Source organism: Prionailurus viverrinus, chromosome D1 (genome assembly GCF_022837055.1).
Source record: "Prionailurus viverrinus isolate Anna chromosome D1, UM_Priviv_1.0, whole genome shotgun sequence".
In the NCBI taxonomy this organism is placed as follows: domain Eukaryota; kingdom Metazoa; phylum Chordata; class Mammalia; order Carnivora; family Felidae; genus Prionailurus; species Prionailurus viverrinus.
In genome coordinates this window covers 10,457,592-10,478,980 of record NC_062570.1, presented here as the reverse complement: position 1 = coordinate 10,478,980, position 21,389 = coordinate 10,457,592, and the positions used below count along the sequence as shown (strand labels likewise).

Below are 21,389 nucleotides of genomic sequence, written 5' to 3'. Positions count from 1 at the left end.
CAGGCGCCCCGAAAAACTATTTTTAATCACAGAAGTAAAAAACACAGTAATTGAATTTAAAACTCAAACAGCCACCAAAAATCCTCTGCTGGGCACAGAGAGGGAATGAGTAAACTGAAAGAAGGCACTGTAGAATTCACCCACAACGTAGCCAGAGCACCAAGAGATCAAGGATAGGAACGATGAGTTAAGATGGCAGATGGATTAAGAGACTCTAACAAACACCCAGGAGGAGTTTCAGAAGAGAATGAAGGAAACGGTGAGGAAGTCTTACCTTGTTCCCTCCTTTCTTTCACACCCCACATCTAATCCATCAGCAGATTCTCTTGGCTCAACCTTCAAAGAATACTTTGAACCTGAGCGTCCGCCCTCCCTGTCCCTGCCACCATGATCCAAGCCACCACCACCAATCTAACTGATCGTGAGCCCCCTCACAGCTGAGTCTCCATGCAGGGGCCAATGTGATCACTGTAAAACATAAATCTGGTCAAGCCATCCCTTGCTCACAGTCCTCCCGTGGCTGCCAATCACATTTAGAGCAAACTCCAAAGCACTATGTTCTACAAGCTCCTTCCTGATCTGGTCACAGCAAGCATGCCATTGCCACCTCCCATGCCAGCCTCCACTCTCGCTCTCTTCCACTGCACTGACCCCCCTTCCTTTCCTCCAACACCGAAGGCACTCCACCACAGGGCATTTGCACTTGCTTTCCCCTCTGCCCAGGGGAAGCATCCCCCAGATAACTGCATGGTTCATTCACTCCTCCATTCATTCATCTCTCTATTAAAGCATCGGTCATCGGAGAATTTCTCTAGCCTTCTCCCTAAATACCCCACCCCATCCCCATAACTGGCATTACAGGTTCCTGGAGATAGAATGGCCTCTTCAGTAAATGGTGTTGGTGTAACTGGTTATCCATACGTGAAAAAAAAATGGATTTTTATCTCCCACAATCACAAAAATTAATCCCTGGTCAATTCAAGACCAAAATGTGACATGTAAAACTTCCAAACTTTAGAAGAAAATATAAGGGGACACCTTTTTAAAATCTCACAAAAGGAGAGGACTTCTTAAAAAAAAAAACAACTAAAAAAAACCCTGCTCATAAAAGGAAAGATTACAAATATGACTATTTTAAAATTAAAGATGTATGCTCAGCAAAACACACCACAATGAAAGGTAAAAGACAAGCCATTTTTGAAGAAAGATATAACACAGACAACCAATAAATGTTCAGTGTCCAGTACTATAAAAAAAAACTACAAATCAATGAGAAAATGACAAACAACTGGAGAAATGAGCAGAGGATAGAAAGAGGCACTTCACAGAACAGAAAGCCAAAATGACCACACTATAAATGTGAGAAAGAACACATCAAAAGCTTATATTCATCAATATAAAGGAAATATATGTGAAACAATGAGATAATGATTCACACCAGATTTGCAAAAAATCAAATCTTGGTAATTCCAAGTACAGTTGTCAGTGGAGAGGGGTGCCAATCCACTGCACAGTCAAAAATCCACATATAACTTCTGACTCCCCCTAAAACTTAACTAAGAGCCTACTGTTGACCAGAGCCTTACCAATAATATAAAGTTGAGTAACACATTTTGTAGGTTATATACATCATATACTGTATTCTCTCTCACACACACACACACAAAGTAAACAAGAGAAAAGAAAATGTTATGAATAAAATCATGAGGAAGAGAAAATACATATACAGTCCTGTGTTTATCAAAAAGAAACAAAATCTGGGGCGCCTGGGTGGCGCAGTCGGTTGAACGTCCGACTTCAGCCAGGTCACGATCTCGCGGTCCGTGAGTTCGAGCCCCGCGTCAGGCTCTGGGCTCATGGCTCAGAGCCTTGAGCCTGTTTCTGATTCTGTGTCTCCCTCTCTCTCTCTGCCCCTCCCCCGTTCATGCTCTGTCTCTCTCTGTCCCAAAAATAAATAAACGTTGAAAAAAAAAATTAAAAAAAAAAAAAGAAACAAAATCTGTGTATGAATAGAACCACACAGTTCAAACCCATGCTGTTCAAGGGTCAACTGTACAGCATCAACAGCCCCTAGGAGTGAAAAGGATGTCCTTGGAGTGCCCTCTGCTGGCTACTCTGACCTTTGGCCCCTGTGGCCCTGGGCTCTGTAGTTCAGAAGCCTATATATGTAAGTCAAGTCCTTCCACAGACCCACACCAGCCCTCCTTTCCTCTTGCCTTCACATCATCCTTCAAGAGAGCTCAACTGCTTCCTGCACATTTCCTGGGCCTTTTCCCTGCTCTCCTGTCTGAAATTCTCTTCCTCTTTTCCACGTGTCCAAATCTTACACTAGCCTCAAGGTCCGGATAAAATGCCTCCTCTTCTCTTCCCCCAAGGACCCCTAGAAATAGCTTCCCCTTTATCTCAAAGCCCACTATCTCTTCTTTGCTTATGGTGAAGCAAAGGATTAGCTTCGTAATGATAGGTCTGATTCATCATAGGTCTTTCCTCCTACCGACCCACTATCTGGACAGAGCATGCCTCGGGCTAATCAATACTGATTGAGCGATGTGGGCTGCATCAGGGAGCCTTAACAACTAATTAGTAAGGGGTCTAATCAATAAGGGGTGAGAAGGAGGAGGTGTAGAGAATGTCATCCAGGATTCTGGGTCTGCTCTTTTCTATGGCACAAAATGGGAGGAGAACCAGGTTTGGGAAGGAAGACAGTAATTCCGTTTTAGGCACGAGGAGCTGAAAGTGCCTGTAGGACATCCACGTGAGAATGAATAGCACCCAGAAGAGGCGTCTAGGCTGGAAACAATGCGAAGGATGTCCAGTGACATCGCTGTTTCCACTTGAGAAAAAAATGAAATTTGGAGAAGGAACTTGGTCAAACCTGTCTGGTAGGAAAAAGTAGATTGCAGTAATGAATTCTGTCTGATAGTACACTGCCTGGGGAGAGGAAAGGAGGCACAAGTCTCTCACTGGGAGATCCAAGAAGGGATTTGGAAGATGCAGGATTCTACTGGGGGCACCAATGGTTTGGGGGAACAGCCAGGCCTACAGCAGCCCCTCTCTTGAGCCCCGTGTCCTCAAAGACAGACTAGTGTAGTTTAAAAAGCCCTGGCTCAGGAAATGTGAAATCCCTTGCGACGTGCCTCCGTTTCCTCTACTGTAAAATGAAGTTAAACAAAAAACTGCTAGGTCTCTTATAATTCTAACATAGATGGGATCAGTAATTCATCTCTTTGACTCTAATTTTTTTTTAATGTTTATTTATTTTTCAGAGAGAGCGGAGGAGGGAGAGAGAGATGGAGGGAACAGGTGGAAGGTCTGAAGCAGGCTCCGTGCTGGCAGCTGAGAGCCCGGTGCGGGGCTCCAACTCACTAACCCTGGCATCACGATCCGAGCTGCAGTCAGACACTTAACCGACTGAGCCCCTCTTTAATTCTAATGTTTTAAATACAAGGTTACGACCATTTCTTTTCTAAGTACTTTGCTTCCAATTATAATATTAATATAATTCCCATAGTGTTCATTGTAGAAAATTTGGGAAAAGGGCAAAGCCTAAAGAAGCAGCAAAAAATCACTACAATATCACCAGCTGGAGACAACACTGCTAACATTTCACTATAACTTCTACTGGTTTTCCTTTTACTGTACAAATACACTTTTTTTTTTTTTACAAAAATTGAGTAATAATATCCATCACGAACTGAGCACCTGATTGATACACAGGCTAAGACCAAGTGTTCCACATCCATATCACCAATCCTCATGGCAACCTTATAGGGCAGAGAGCAATGTCCCTCTTTTACAGAAAAGAAGCTAAAGCCCAAAGAGGTCAAGTGATCTGCTGGAGGCCATATAGCTAGAAAAAACACAAAATTCCTACCACACTAGCTTTCTGACCTGGATTTTTTATAATATATATATATATATATATATATATATATATATATATATATATTTTTTTTTTTTTTAACTTAATTCTGCTTTAACATGTTCTCATTTCATTTTTCAAATACTTTTCTACCACATTATTATAAGTTGCTTCAAGGCACTAATCACACAGTCCCCCATTGGTTAGCATCTAAGATGTTTTCAGCATTCACTCTCAGGAACAATGCTGTGATTATCTTCTTTGCCCTCAGCAGTAATTATTTCCTTAGGGTAAATTCAGAGAGGCTGAACACCTAGATGGAAGGAGATCTGCCTTCTTAAAGCTATTGACAAATAGTGTCAGGTTGCCTTCCCCCAAAAAGCTGAACGATTGTTCTCCCTCTAATCATGTATAAAAGTTCAGTCTACCTGCAACCTCATTAATGTGGAAAATTATCTTAGTTCTATTAATCTCTGCTGATGTAATACATGAAATTTCTTATCAGTGAAGTTGAACTTCTAATGTCATTGACAATTTCATGATTCATTTTATTTTATATTATTTTATTTTATTGTTTATTTATTTATTCTGAGAGACAGAGAGAGTGTGTGTGTGAGCAAGGGAGGGGCAGAGAGAGAGGGAGAGGGAGAGAATCCCAAGCAGTCTCTGCACCATCAGCACAGAGCCCAACATGGGGCTCGATCTCACAAACTGTGACATCATGACCTGATCCAAAATCAGGAGTTGGATGCTCAACCAGTCTGAACCCCCCAGGCACCCTTCATGACTCATTTTAACAAGTATTTACTATATAAATCCTTGGGAGATGGGAGGGAAGTGAAAGAATGGGAGAAAAGACAGGAAAAATTAATTTTACTCACTTAACAAAAACCACGCACCTAACATACACAGAGCACGTGGTATGCCCTACAGGTGTTAAAATGAAGAAGCGTGAACAGATATTGAACAGATACTGATGCAGAGTATCACGGGAGACACAAAAGGAAGGTACAGTATTTGCCCTCTGAGACTTTGCAATCCAGTTGTAGAGGGAGCAAACCAACACCCAAAATGTTTGGATTTAATTCCTCCCTCCCCTGTTCTTTCTTGGGACTGCCTCCCCACATCCACTATGGCTTTTTGGGCCAGTCTTAAACTATTGCGAGTTGTCCACAAGCCTTATTTCCTGGATCACCTGAGAGCCCCAGAGGGCAGGGATGGTGTATTATTACTCATATGCTCGTCACGTCTTGTCGGTGAATGATTTCATACTTCCTTCACAATTATCCAGTGTTGTAAAACAGTGGCCGGCCGCCAAGTCCTCTACCCACTGCCCACCCCTACCCCCATATTAGTCCACTGCATGCCTAACAGCATCAGAAACACAGAAACCCACATACAAGCTTGTAGGACTATGTATTAAATTTAAATGAATGGTATTAACTTATTGGTTTGATTAAATAAGCCACCTCACTACCTTCAACGGTCAGAATCCTAGGCTTTCCATCTGCCAGTTCGTTCACATGGCCGAACATGCAGGGAGGCTCAAGCATTTGAGGTTTGTTTGTTTTTCACTTTCTCATGCCTTACCGATGTTCACATGCCCTTCCTGCCCTTCCGGGACCTCACAAACCTCATGATCATCTCCCACCACCCCACCTGAGGGTCTGGCTCAGGAAACCGGCCCCCCACATGGAGGCAGAACAAGACTCATTTCATACACTTGCCTTCTCTTTTCCCCTCCCACAGGCTATCCTATTCCTAGGCCCTCTGGGCCCTCTTCCCCTTGGCTCCACTTGCTGCAGGTGCACATGAAGCCCATGCTGGGTCTCCCTTCTCTTTTCTCTAAGGCACATCTCACAATACCACCATGTCCCTGAGTTTCCCCTTTACTGTGCACTGATGCATTTTATCTGCATTGCCCAAACATCTAAGGCCGGCTCAGCTAAATAAACATTCACTTCATGGAATTAATTTTAATTCTGATTCAAATTTCAGGAGTGTTTCAGATTAGTGAGGGCTTGGAGGGTTGGAGAGAAATGGCCACCATAGTGGGGCTGGGATGGACCTGGAGTGTAAGACTCAGGTGACTAGGTGGCCAGGGTCCTTGGTCCCCCTGCACCTCTCTTTCCTTTTCCCCTCCACCCACTTCTGAGGAGCCTTGGGCAATAGAGAGAAAAGGTGTAGATTGAAGGAAGTAGCGGGGGCCTTCAGCACTGGCCTCTGTCCATCATCCACACACTGGCCTCCAGGACAATGCTGGCCCTTGGACACACGGCAAGGCCCTGGCAGACAGGAAAGACTGAGAGGCTTGTGGAAGAGGAAAGGAGGAGACGAGAGAAAAAAGGGGGTTCCCAGAAGTGTGACTGAGGTACTAGAAGGGAAAAGTGAAGCCATATTTGCCCCCCCCACCCCACGTGTACTGGCATGGGTATTGGCCAATAATAAAGACCACTAAGGTGCTGTGCCTTCATGCCCTCCCAGAGGTCACCAATAGAACCAAGGGGTCACAGTGTGTATGACAACCATTGACCAGACAGGCCCTGCATTAGGTGTCATATCTATGAGTCGTCACTGAATACCAGTAGGCACTCTGTACCCAAGACCACCAAGACTCCTAGTTAGGGTTTTCAAACTTGAGGGTGCTTAAGAATCACTTTGGGGCTGAGAAAAAAGACAGGAACATGCATTTTAATAAGTATCCTGTGACATGATGTAGATGTCCACAGACCACAGTGGTCTATCGAGATGGGATCATTGTGGAGCTCCAGCCTGGCCCCAGGAATCACCGGTCTCTTTGGATCCTTGGAATCACCGGTCTATTAATGCCTCAGAGGCAGCTGACCCAGTCACTGTCCCCAGTGAAAGTCCCCCCAGTCACCCCTCCTCCTCGGGACACCTCAGTGCTCCTCTACCCTTCCTCTCCCTGTCTCTCTCTTTCCCTCTCTCAGCAACATTTCCTGTGTGCCATTCAAAGCCCCCAAAGCCTAATAAACTCTCCTACATTTTTTACCTTTTTCCTGTGACCTTACCCTGTGATCTCAGAAGAAATCCAACTTTGCTGAGGACACCACTCCCCAGGGTCACCACTAGCCTCTATGCCACCTTGGGCAAATTAGAAAGAAGTGGCCTTTCTGGGGATGGAGGTCACACTGGTTAAAAGTTACCCTCCAGGACCCAAAGTGTGGTGAAAGCTCGGATTTCAGCCCCATCCCTCCTCAGACATAGCACAAACTACACCAAGTCCAGCCTGAATGCTTCCTTGTGACGTTCCATGGAGATTGGTCAACATCCCACTCCCCACTGGCATCAAGATCAAGAACGGAGTTGCTGTCTTAACTCCCCAGTGCCATTTCCAAACCTTTACTCTTCCTCTTCCTATAAAAGTCCCTGCCATTTTGAGACTTGGCCCCATGGTTATATCGGCTTCCAATCTCATCAGTGAAGGCTGAGATTTTTCATCTCTCCCTACCACCTTGCTGGATGTCCATAATTTGCCGAACACAGTAGTCTCACAGCTCACGAACCTCCTCATCTTCATTCCCTTCAGATTCCCCACCTCCAGGAACCTTGTCAGAATTGCCCCTCATTGGCAATCTTAAATTCCAACAGTCCAGCCCCAAACAGCAATCCATTTCCTGTGTCGCTCTTGCCTACCCCTCAGCATCACAGAGACCCCGCATACCCTGAGTCCTTCATTTGCTGCCTGCTCAGCCTAGACCACATAGGTGATCACCTGAACCATTCTCTCACAAGCGTCTACCTTCAATCTCATTTTTCTGGAAAAAAAATCCAACCCTAAAGAATCCCATGATCTGCCTTCTACCTTCCCTTGCCCAGGCCAAGTGCTGCTGAAGAAAAGAACACAACTCTACAATAGCACCATGGTCCCCAAACTCAACTGGGTTGTGAGTGCTGCAGATCAAGGATACTTTAACATGTGCTTTATAGGCTATCTCTCCCACCGTCAGGAACTGTTCCAATCTCTAGAGCCCCCTTCAAATCTCTCCCACCCAACCCCAAAGGCCGTCGTTCTTGACAGACAACATCTCTTCTTATATTTTTTCATGTTTATTTATTTATTTATTTTGAGAGAGAGAATAAGTGGGGAAGGGCAGAGAGAGAGAGAGAAAGAGAGATAGAATCCCAATCAGCCTCCACACTGTCAGCACAGAGCCTGATGTGGGGCTCAGTCCCACAAACTGTGAAATCATGACCTGAGCTAAAATCAAGAGTTGGATGCTCAACCCACTGAGCCACTCAGGCACCACACGTCTCTTCATATCTTTATGAGAACATTGAAGCCATAAAATGAGAGCTGCCTGAACTTTCCAGCCCCCACTATGCTCTGATCAATCTCTGTGCTCCTTCTTTTCCTTATCTACAGTCTCCCAGGATGAGGGTTCTTCTCCTTGCCCTAGACCAGTCCCTCCATATATGTTCCCCACCCTTAGAAACTGTACTCCTCAGTTTCTCCCCTTAGCTTGCAACCTCCCCACCCTTCTCTAGGGTTTCCTGCCTCTTAGCCTATAAATATGTTCCAGTCTTGCAACATTTAAAAACAAAGAAAAACCTTCCTTCCGCTGGGTCTCCTGGCCCCATCTTATCTCCCTCCTTCCTTCTCTACTAAAACCTATACTTGCTCTCCCCACCATCTCCCTTCCCCTCCCAACTCATTCCATTGCAGCTTCAGATCCTCTATTCACGGCCCCTTAGTAAAAAATCAATACCTTCCCATGGTCAAATTCACTGGATAATTTCTATACTTTTCTTACTGTTGCATTTGACCCTAGTGCTTACTCTTTCTTGAAACTGTCTACTCCCCTGTGACTGCAATGCCACTCTCTCTCTGTCAGCGTGGGTCTCCACCTTGGATTCCTCTTCCACCCACCATTTAATCATTGGGATTCCCTGCCAATCAGTCCTTAAACTACTGCTTTTCACATTCCACACAGTGCACCTGGACAAAAGCTTCCATTGTTGGGATTTCCCTATCACCGATACCCTGATAACTCGCAAGTCTCTACCCTAGCCGGGGTTTTATTCCTGAGCGTCAGGTTTATCAATACAACTGCATGCTAGACATCACCACTGAGATAGATACTCCACAGGCATCTCCAAGGAGACCTAACTCACCATCTCCACCCTTGCCCCAAAACTGTTCCTTCTGTGATCCCCATTTTAGTCAACGGTACCGTCATCCTCCCATCCAGTAAAGCCAGACACCTGGAGTCACCCTAACTCCACCCTCTCCCCAGCAATCTATCTCTAAAATCTGCCCTTTATATTGCCTTAATATTTAAACTCTGTCCCCTCCCTTCTACAGCCTCCACCTCATGATTATTTTGTGATAGCTCATCATCACTCACCTGGACTATTACAACAGCCTCCTAGTTGGACTGATTCCAGATTTTTCAATCTCACATTCACTCCCCACATAATCACTAAAATGACTGATCTAAACTCAGACCTGGTCATGTCACCCTCCTGCTTGAAAACCTCATTGCCTGTACGATAGAGTCTTAAATTTTTGACATGACCTCTAAGGCCTCAGTGATTTTGGCCTCTATTCATTCTTCAGCATCAGCCAAAACACTTCTTGTCTCAAACATTATGTTTCAGTAATGCCCTGCTCTCATCACACTGTTTCCTACCCCCACACTTCTCTCATCCAATAACACCCACCCCCAACTGACCTGCATCCTTCAAAATAGCTTGTCCCCCATTTTCTCCATGAAGCACTCTTGCCTTTCCCTTGTATTCCTAAGACATCCTATGCTTAGCTCTTGGCATTTGTCCACTGTTTTGAGGAGGGCACCTGTTGGAATGAGCACTGGGTGTTGTATGGAAACCAAATTGACAATGAATTCATATTAAAAAAAAGAAATTATCTGTTTATGGGCCTACCTCCCAACATTAAATGAAATTCAAAAATAAGGATCAAGTACTGGGTATTGGTCTCTGTGCCCCCTCCTCCAGCTCCCAGTGCTAAGCACATCGCCTGACACATAGACTCACACAATAATTATTGAATTGATTGCCACAGTAGGGCAATGAGGCAGCTATTACAAGTGAAGAAGCAAGTTACACACTAGTACTTGGGGGAGCAGTAATTTAAGCCAACTCTAAGGCCTCTGCTCTTTGAAACACAACCTGGGGGTCGCCAGGGTGGCTCAGTCGGTTGAGCGTCCAACTCTTAATTTCAGCTCAGGTCATGATCTCACAGTTCGAAATCTGCACTGTCAGTGCAGAGCCTGCTTGGGATTCTCTGTCTTCCTCTCTCTCTCTCTGCCCCTTTATCAATAAATAAACTTAAATATTTTTTAATTTAAAAGATATAAAAAAAAAGAAAGCAAGAAAGAAAGGAGGAAGGGAGGGAGGGAAAGAGGGAGGAAGGAAGGAAGAAACATAACTTGGAAAACGTAAGCTAAGCACAGAAATGGAAATGAGAATGATATATTAGTGCACCACCTAAGGGTGATGGTGTATACCAGCAATCTAAGGAAATGAAGGTGGGCAAGATTTGGGGGATCAGAAGAATATGGGCTTAAAGTCCTAGCATTGCTGGTTCCAAGCAGAGTCCTGATATTATAAACTTCTGGCAGTGCCAGGACTGAGCTGCCCACTAGATAATTCCACATGCTAATGCTAATGCTCCCACAAATACTCACAACCATGCTTAGCAACCATTTTCTCTGTCCCCTCTTAGAAATAAACCCCTCTCTTGGAAACAAGCCTCCAGGAAGTTCCTGGCATAGATCGAGACATGGAATATCCAAAGGATGTTAGAAGATAAATAAATAGGGATCTGTGTTGAAAAGAGCTGCCATGTCCCTCACCCCTCCTGGGAGGTCCCTATTCTCAGCCACCCACCCTCCAACAGCCTTTCCTACAACCTGAAACAGAACGCAGCCAACGAAAGGAGTCAAGATAGACACAAGACAAGACAAGGAAAGCCCAGGTCCGGGAACCCATGAAATCACACAACAGCAAAAGAGGAGGCTGTTAGATCCAGCTAATGGCCCCATGCCTGCACATATCAAACATGGCCGTCCCCACACACCTCCCTCTGGAACTCCTAGTCTAGAAGATATATGGCCCTGGATGAGGAAGGAACAAGGACATAAGGTTGCAATGGTATCAGTGAAAGAAAACTAAAAATACCATCCTGTGTTGACAAAAGGAAAAGGCAGCAAGGGTGTGTATAACAAAGGATAAGGATAGGGTGCCCTTCTCTGGTAAACCCCATGTCAAACAAAGGTGAAGAGGCAGAAATGACCTCATCAGCAGAGAATCTGAGAATCTGCCAAGTGTCCACGGCAAGAACACCCCCAGTTCTCTGTCCTCACCCTAATCTCTGGGGGGCCAAGCCAACCTATCCTCTCCCCTAAAGGATTGTGGGAACAAGGGAGCTCACTTCCTGCCTGGGGAAGGAAGCTAGGGCAGCCTCAGCTCTAAAACATAGTTCTCATTTACCAATGAAGAGATTCACACACCTGCTCCCTACTCTGCTGCTCCTCTGTGGACTGAGATAAAGGCCTTCAGTTTACAAAGTTTCACAAGAGAAAAGAATTTGTTACTCCTCCTTTCTGCTTTCCCCTTAGCCAACCAAGCCCAGCTCCATCGCCACTCAGCTGTGACAGACGGCTCATTACCAGCTGGACAGGCCATGTCCTGGAGCCCTGACTCACCTTTCATTGCTCAAGGTTGGGGTGAAGCCTGCGATCCTTGGAATTCCCCTCTGGAGGAGGTATGAGCAGCTCCCAGGCACCACCTCAGTGGAATCTCTCTAATAAATAACAAGAAAAATAAGAATTTAATGAGTGCTCTCTCTATGCCAGACATTGCACCTTACACATATCATCTCATTAAAAGCTCCCCAAAAACCTTATGAATAAGTACTACCATTATCCCCATTTTACAAACCAGAGAATAGAGCAGTTCAATATATTGGTTCAAGGTCACATGGATAGCCAATGGAGAAGTAGGTACACAACACAGACCTTTTCTTCCTGACTTGAGATATCCTGCTCTTACCCACCCATGCAGAAGGGGCCATCTTCCCTGCTGCTGTGCGTATCTCCTTCTCCTTGTATGGACTGTGATTTTTCCCTTTTGATAGAAGCTCAAATTCCCAGATCTCTCTCGGTTTTCCATAGGTGTGGAAGCTTCCTGAGATTAGAAATCATTTTTAATGTTCCTTTGGAAATGATACCAAGAACATAAATCAAAGGTTTCAGAACACCATGGATGTTTAATAAATAGAATTTACTTCTTATTATTAAAACCATTAATACTCCAAATATCCGGTAATTTCCGTTCCTCTAAAGCAAGGTTTCACAACCTCAGCACTATTGACATTTGGGGCTGGATATCCCCTTGTGGTGGGGGCTGTCTGGTGCACTACAGGATGTGTTATATCACCTCTTGCTTCTACTCACTAGATGTCAGGAGCAATCCCACCACCACCAGCTGTGACAACCAAAAATGCCTCCAGACATGACCAAATGCCCCTGGGCAGCAAAATCACCCCCAGTTGAGAAATACTGCTCTAGACTAAGCAAATAAAAATGATAGTACAGAGGCACCTGGGTGGCTCAGTCGGTTAAGCGGTGGACTTTGGCTCTGGTCATGATCCCATGGTTTGTAAGTTCAAGCTCCACGTCGGGCTCTCTGCTGTCAGCACAGAGCTTGCTTCAAGTCCTTTGTCCCCCTCTCTCTCTCTGCCCCTCCCTTGCTCATTGTCTCCCTTCCTCTCTCTCTCTCTCTCTCTCTGTCTCAAAATAAATTTAAAAACAAACTTAAAAAAATTTTCCCTCAGAGTAAAACAGCAAGAAAATTTATTTCTACCTACAATGAAACAGCACCCTTAATAATCCTAGTTAATAAATATGAGAGTTTCTAGGAATTACTTACAAAATAAAAGCACCAAGCACCAATTTCAGAAGATCAAGGTAATGTTCCTGTTATACCTGAACCAAATCCCTTTCTGCTTATAGAATCTTTAATAGTAGATGTCATACACTGGAGGGAATCCACAGCCAAAAAAAAAAAAAAAAAAAAAAAAAAAGGCCTGGGTTCAAATCCCTGCTCATAGTCCCAAACAAATATTTTTATATCTTAGCTCCTTTACATATCAGCTTCTGGTCAACTGCCAGGTCTTAGTTGCTGTAAAATGAAAGTAAGGTTTCCCTGCTCAGGATTGTGGTGAGAATTAAATACAAAAGCTAGAAAGCAACTCTATTACAAAGTTCTGCTTAAGAGGGCTCAAAAATAGTCACTTCTTTCTCTGCTCCCACTTGTCACCAGGCTCTTGAGAGCCTGATGTCTGATTTGTTTTCTCCACAACATCTAGCAGAGCAGTTCTCAACCCGGGCCACCTGACAAGAACTACAAAGCTTTTGAAATGCAGATGTCTGGCCCTACTGTGCACCAACTAGATTATAATCTCTGGTTTGAGAATATATATTGTGAGGATCCAAAAGTGTACTCATAGAAAAGGTAATCTGCATCACCTCTTATGTAATTGTGTTGACGCCAAAAAATAAAATAGTGATAATATTTATATCAGTTCTTAAAATATGATATATTAATCATTAATAATTAATACATTATAAATAATTTAAATATATCAGTACATCTCCAAATGGCATCTATTGTATTCTCAGGATCCACAAGTGTCATTAGAATTTTTAGATTTTATGTTTCAATTTCAATGATCACTTAAAAATAACCTTTACCCATATTATTTTTAAAATCTTTGAAGTGATAATTCTCAATTGAAAGATGCTCATTGGGGCGCCTGGGTGGCTCAGTTGATTGAGCATCTGACTTTGGCTCAGGTCATCATCTCACGGTTCATGGGTTTAGGTCATGATCTCACGGTTCGTGCGTTCAAGCCCCACGTCAGGCTCTTTGCTGGCAGCTTGGAGCCTGGAGCATGCTTTGGATTTTGTGTCTTCCTCTCTCTTTCTGACCCTCCCCTGCTTGTGCTCTGTCTCCCTCTGTCTCTCAAAAATTAAAAAAAACATTAAAAAAAAAAAAAGATGTTCATTGAACAAGACTTTAATTTCTTTTTTTTTTTAAGTTTATTTTGAGAGAGAGACAGGGAGAGTGAGGGGGGAGGGACAGAGAGTGAGAAGGAGAGAGGATCCCATCAGACTCTGTGCTACAGGCGGGGCTCCAACCAATGAACCACGAGACCATGACCTGAGCCGAAACCAAGAGTCAGACACTCAACCAACCGAGCACCATGACCTGAGCCGAAACCAAGAGTCAGACACTCAGCCAACCGAGCCACCCAGGTGCCCCAAGACTTTAATTTCTCAAGATAGTGCTTCTCAAAGTTTCAGGAAACAGCTACAGAGAACTCTGAAATTAATATATTAACAAATTACTTAAGTGACAAAATTGCATTTGTACACAAGGCTGGAAATAGAGTCTGTTATCAGGAGAGCCATTTGCTTTGTTTTTAAAAAAATAAGATGCTATAGTATACAGTTATGATATTTAAATGCTAATACATAGTATCAAATCAATACCAGAAGAAAAAAAGAAATCACAGTTCATGATTAATGGCAGAAGTCAGTAGCATCTAAGGGAATTAAATGTATTAAAGGATGCTCCCGTGACTCAATTAATGGAATGATGTTGAAAAGGGAAAGTTATGGGCTGGATTCAGGGCTGCGTGTCAGTAGCCTTGCTGTGTGCTACATCAGCAGATCAGCAACTCCACAGAGGCAGAGGCTTGTCTTCTCTCCGTGCCAACAACAGGACCACATCTGTAGAGACGTCCAGCAAACATTTCTGAAATAACGAACCCCACCTTCCTCTTATTATCGTGTTGTTTCTACCCTTATTTTCCTTATATATATTTTTTATTCCTTACTTATTAAACCTTGTATTTCTGTAAGTTACCTTAAATCCTACAGGAACAAAGTAGGATATGAGAAAATCAACACACTTGTAAAGAACTGGAGGTAAGGGGATTCCCGTGAGTAGCATGTTTCCTTGACTTTGCCTCTGGAGAGCTGTCTCTACCACATTCTGTCAGATCTCCACACTGGCCCACCCCCCATCCTTGAGAGTTGGGTTCATGGCCCACTGATGAAACTGTCCTGTATGTTTTCACTACTGAACTGTCCAGTTACGCAGTCACAACAACACATTTGAATTTCTTGGTAAAATGCTGTGCCCTCCAAAGATGTGCCAAAGTGTAGCACAGAGGAACTAAGGAAAGCCATTTCTCTCCAGGGGTAACTGACCTGGGCGCCCTGCAGTGCACTTCCTCCCAGGCAGACAGACAGCCTTGTCTTTCCAGGCAGGAACTCCCGCTGGCTGGCCAGAGAAAGGGGGCATCCAAACCTGCTTCCTCCCTCTGCGGGGGATCCCTTTTCTACTTCCTCTTCTGTTTGGGGATTTGGAAGCACTGAGCCCTAACTTCTCTTCTTGTCTTATTTCACGTCCTCACCCACCAACCCACTCTTCGACCAGACACCAAGTGCCCCCAATGCTTCTTTTTCTGCCTAAAAAATGAATGAAACCAACTTCTGATTTTGGGGTGACTACATATGTTAATGTTAGAAATAGGAGCTTAAAAGGTTCAACTTCCCTGTGAGCACTCAGTAATGTACAGAATTGCTGAATCATTATATTGTATACCTGAAACTAATATAACATTGCATGTTAATTACACTTCAATTCAGGAAAGGAAATAGAAAATACCTCCTGGCAACATTTAAAAGTTAACGGTAAACTGACATAACCATTATGGGAAACAATATGGAGGAAAAAACATTAAAAATACAGCTACCATATGATCTAGCAGTCCCACTTCTGGGTATATATCCATAGGAAATAAAATCACTTTCTCTAGGAGATATTTGCACTCCAATGTTCATTATTCATAGTCACCAAGACATGGAAACAACAAAAGTGTCTGTTGACAGATGAGCGGATAAAGAAATTGTGAAATATATACATATATATGAGTATATGAATTATACACACACACACACACACACACACACACACACACACACACTGAAATACTATTCAGGCTTTACAAAAGAAGGAAATCCTACCATCTGTGACATGAATAAAACTGGAGGACGTAATGCTAAATGAAATAAGCCACCCACAGAAAAACAAATACTGCATGATGTCACTTATATGTGGAACCTAAAAATAAAAATTAAGTTAATAGTAGCACAGATTAGAATGGTGCTTTCCAGGAAACCTAATATAGAGAACAGGGGGGAAAAAAAAGGATTCAATCTCCCACTTATTGAGAAGGTGGTCTTTGAACACTTCCTGAAACAACTTTCCAGCTCCTACTTAAATGCCAGCAATCCCTGCTTCTTGCCACAATAACACAAGGCATTTCTAGATGTTACTATACAAAGTAAATCATCATAGATCCCCAGTCTCCAGACTCTGGACTTCAGGGACCTAGAAAAGATGCCAATTGTTCATTTTGCCAAATAAGGACATTAAAAAAAAAGAAGAAGAAAAGATGAAAGAGGAGGCTCTCCTACCTACAAGCTACAATGACCATAATTTCACAACCGGAAAGACATTTTTATAAGAAAATATCAAAAAGCTGTAATGCTCGAATAAAAGGCAAGCCCTTAAGTTAAATAAATTTTTACATTGTCTTTCAAAATCTCATCATTTTGTTCTCATTCCTCTTATTCCACAAAGACAAACTGCTGGCAGCCTGGAGTCTGACCACAATTGACTGTGAGGCAGGAGTTATTTTCCCCTAAAGCTGTATGCCCTTGAGCAGTTTACTCAATGCCCAGCAACCCTAGTCCACTGACCAAAGATGCAAATGAGGCAATGTGGGTAAAGCACTGTGCCAAACCAACTATGCTCCCGACACACAATTTAGGCTTATATGAAGCCAAAGTTGTGACCAACAAAAGGTACTAAGCAAAGATAATAATTATTGCAATAGTACATTTCTCTCCAAGTTCTATAAAATGCAAATAGACTAGTAAGAGACCCAAATACACCACAAAGTATACACACATATTTAAATAAAATATTAAATTAAAAATTTTAAATCATATAGTATATTGAATTATAATGATGTATTAAATATTAAAACTAAAAGGTACCAGACCTTGACTTTGGCCCATCTGAATCTCAAAGGCTAAGTAGGAACAGGCATGTATTAACAGGGTGGTAAATCTATACAGTGGAGAAAGTACCTGGCTAGATGGAAGGAGGTAGGCAATGTGGTCCTAACCCTGACACTGCCACTAAGTATGGCTATAGCCTTAGGCAAGTTTAATCTTTCTGTGTACAGTTTTCTCAGACATAAATGAGGAAGTTTGATTAAAATGGTCTCTTAGGGCTTGATCAGCTTGAAAATTCTTAATATCATATACAATAGTGTGTTCTCTCTCTAAGAATTTGTAAGCCTCGGGGAATGAGAAGGATGAGTTGTATCTTCTAAACAGCTGACCACTAGATTACCGTACTCTAAGGCATAAGGAACCACACCATGGGATCCTCAAAAGCACAACACCCACTACCCTGATCCAAAAAGCCAAAAGGTACAACTCAATTATCCCTAAGTCAACGTGCTGACGGAAGCATCCATTGTTGGTAAACAAATGAGAGTATTATAAACATTCTCCAGGCCCCTCCCTCTCCCTGGTGGCCCTTCCTCTCAAATATGCACCCTGCCCTTCCATGGGTAGCTAAGAACCACCATGTACCAAAGGCAGACTATGGCAGGCATGTTACCCGCATTCTCTCTTACACCTTGATGTGATCCTGCAAGGTTTGTTTTATTAACTCCATAAAAGGACTTAAAGAACTGACTTTCAGAACAGGTCAGTACAGTCCAAGGTTACAACGTGAGGGGCAGGATTCAAACGGAGGCCTCTGTGACTCTAAAGTCTCTGCTCTATTCTCCTTGGTGGGAATGCTGCATCCCTCCCACCTCTGACACACCCAGGAGACTAGATCAAAACCAGCCAAGGTGCCTCAGGCTGATGATCCCTGCATTCACCAGTGCGGTTGCTCCTGGGGAATTTTAGAGAAGCTCTCTTTAGACTCTAACCTTAGGAAGACTAGCTTCTCTGCTCTCTGAAAGCTCTCCTTTCTAAAGAGACCAGTGAGGTATGGAAGTGCCTACCACATTCTACAGCATGAAGTATCAGCATATAAGCTCTAGGCCAACTAGAAACTTTGGGGTACCCAGTACAGTCACAGAACACAGCTTTTCTGACCTTAACAACTAGTCTGACATTCAGTTCCAACCTGGTTTACTTACATCAGCTTCTAAACCCTGGCTATGTAAGGTGAACTCCAGGGATCAGCAACGTCTTGGCATTACCTGGGAGCCTGTTATAAATGAGGAGTCCCAGGCCCCTCACCAGACCTACTGAATCAGAAACTGCATGTTAGCAAGATGCTCCGTGTGATCTGAATGAACATTCAAGATAAAAAGAACTGTTCTAGAATCATCTATGGAGCTTTTTAAAAAGTATGAATTTCTAGGAACTAGAATCCAAAATTACAGAGAAAGGGGTGAAGGAATAGTGGGAAGTCCAAATACATCTATTTTTTTTTTTCAACAAGTTTTCTTGTGGTCTATCCTCAAGAAAACTCAAGTCCCTTCTGGAGGAATCAAAGATCAATTTTGTTTTGTCAACAGCTGTCCCTGTAGCCAACAGCTCCCTCCTCCCTAAAGGCAGTGTTGATGACTTCATACAGGCTCTCTCTTGGGCTGAGCTCCACAATGTACTAAATGAATGGAACAATTCTGCTTGTCAGTTTCCCCGCTCTGCCCCAATCGTCTGCCCTCAATTCACAGGGAGGTTTAGACTACTGTCTCCATATCAACAGCAAAACTCCTATATTTTCTTTTCTCCTGACCCACTACCTTAATCTGGCAGGCAGGCAGGCAGACAGGCAGGAAGGAAGGAAGGAAGGAAGGACGGAAAGCTGGAAGGAAGAAAGAAAGAGCGGAAAGAAGGGAGAGAACAAATCAACATGTGTTATATACCTACTGTGTACCAGACCCACTCCATCCATCCCCCAAAACAGTTTACATATATGTCTCATTTAACATACATTAAAATATGTAAGATTTGTATTAATGCCCCAATTTTCAGAAATGGAAATTGAAGTTAAGATAGATTAAAACTCTCCCAAAGCCAGGTTCCTAAACAGTATCTAATACTAAAGTTCTGCTGCATTCTTTCTACTACCCCTAACTTGCTTACACATAATATTATATAAATAAATATTTTCACTGAAATCTAAATCACATACCATAAAATTCATTTCAGTGGATTTTAGTATATTCACACAATGATGAAACTATCATAACTAATTCCAGAGTACTTCCAACACCCCAAAAAGAACCCCCAAACCAATTAGCAGTCACTTCTCATTCTCCCTGTTCCTCCCTACCACCCCTCCCACCATCCACCCCCACCCTGTCCCTGGAAAATACTTGGTCTCTATCAGTTTGCCTATCCTGGATATTTCATATAAGTGCTCTATCATACAATATGTGGTCTTTTGTGTCTGGCTTCTTTCACTTAGCATAATGTTTTCAACGCTCATCCATGTTGTAGCATCTATCAGTACTTCATTCCCTTTTGTAGTTGAGTAAAATTTCATTGTTGTATATGCCTTATTCTTGCATCTATTCAAGAGTAAATGGGCACTTGGGTTGTTTCCCACCTTTTGGCTTTAGGAATAACACTCCTATGAACACTCATGTCCAAGTTTTTGTGTGGACATATGTTCTGAATTCTCTTGAGTGCATAACTATGAGTGGAGTTGCTGGGTCATGTAATAGTAACTCTCTGTTTAATTTTTTTGAAGAATTGCCAAACTGTTTTTCCAAATTGACTACATTCCGATCAGCAATGCAGAAGGGTTACAGATTTTCCATATCCTTGCGGACACTCGTTATGTCATTTAGCCATCCCGCTGTCCGTGAAGTGGTATCTCTTTGCGGTTTTATTTGCATTTTCCTAATAACTAATGATGCTGAGCATCTTTTAACATACTCTTTCACTTTTGTGTATATTCTATGGAGAAAGTACTCATTGCCCATTTTTAAGTTGGGATACTTGTCTTTTTATTGTTGGGTTGTAAGTGTTCTTTTATTGTTGAGTTGTAAGTATCCTCTGGATACTAGGCCCTTACCAGATAGATGATTTGCAATATTTTCTCCCATTATTTGGATTATCCTTGCACTTTCTTGATAGTGTTCTTTGTAGAATGAAAGCTTTTAGTTTCGATGAAGTCCAATTTACCTGTTTTTTTCTTTGGTTGCTTATGCTTTAGGCATTGTATCTATTAAAGTGTTGCCTAATCCAAGGCCATGAAATGTTATACGTGGTTTTTTTTTTTGGGGGGGGGCAGGTTGTATAAACACTTACATTTAGATTTTTTACCCACTTTAAGCTAATTTTTTATATAGTATGTTATGGGTTCAGTTTCATTTTTTTGCATGTCGATATCCAGTTATTCCATTTGTTGAAAAGACTATTCTTTCCCCCATCAGATTGTCTTGGCACCCTTATCAAAAATCAGTTGATTATAAGTGTATGGGTTTATTTCTGGACTCTCAATTCTTTTCCATTGGTTTATATATGCTATCCTTATCCCATTATCTTGATAACTATAGCTTAAATACTAAGTTTTGAAATTGTAGGCAGTTTAAGTCCAACTTTGTTGTTATTGTTGTTTTTCCAAGATCATTTTGGCTATTCTGGGTCCTGTGTTATAGTTTTCAGTATACAAGTCCCACATTTATTTGGTTAAATTTTCCAGTATTTTTATTGAATATCTTCAAGTTAAATGATACTTTCTCTTTCTAGTTAAAATCTATTGTTAAGTGCTTCTACTGAAATTTTCATTTCAGTCATACTTTTCCATGGCAGAATTTCTATTTGTTTCCTTTTAAATCATTTTTATGTCTTTAATAATATTCTTTACTTGAAGAGACATTATTCTCATACTTTCCTTTCACTCTCTAGACATGGTTTCTTTTACTTTTTGAACGTATTTATAATACTTGAGATAACATCTTTGTCTACTAAGTCTAATATATAGGCTTCCTTAAGGACAGTTTTTTTTTTCCTGTGCACCGACCAGACTTTCTTGTTCCTTTGTAGGTCTTGTAATCTTTTGTTGAAAACTGTACATTTAAAAAATATAATGTGGTCATCCTGGATATGTGATACCCCTCCCTCCCAGGGTTTGTTGTAGTTTCTGTTGGTATTATTGATTGTTGCTACTGCTACTTTTGTCTGTTTAGTGACTTACAAATTAATTCTGTGAGGTCTATCTTCTTTTTATTATTATTATTTTTTATTTTAGAGAGAGTGAGCAAGCAAGTGGGGGAGAGGGGCAGAGGGAGAGAGAGAAAATCCCAAGTAAGCTCCACAATCAGCAGAGCGGAGCTCAGCCCTGCAGAGCCCATGATCCTGGGACCACGACCTGAGCCAAAATCAAGAGTCAAACGCTCAACTGACTGAGCCACCCAGGT

General features: G+C 42.4%; 1 protein-coding gene across 4 annotated transcripts in view; it reads right to left on the bottom strand.

The window, feature by feature from the left end:
• The window catches only part of PTS (6-pyruvoyltetrahydropterin synthase), a 147,574-nt gene that overhangs the window by 95,185 nt on the left and 31,000 nt on the right, over positions 1 to 21,389 (bottom strand). For 3 of the 4 annotated variants that reach the window (XR_007156202.1, XR_007156200.1, XR_007156201.1), the window contains exons 7-8: positions 11,904 to 12,034; positions 11,554 to 11,651 (exon numbers count right to left, since the gene is read on the bottom strand). Coding sequence is in view for 1 of the 4 variants with exons in the window: in XM_047877510.1 (XP_047733466.1) it covers positions 11,989 to 12,034 (46 nt within the window). In the remaining 3 variants the exon portion in view is untranslated. Of the gene's footprint in view, positions 1 to 11,553; positions 11,652 to 11,899; positions 12,035 to 21,389 lie in introns of those variants that run through there. The other variant, XM_047877510.1, reaches the window with a different exon arrangement.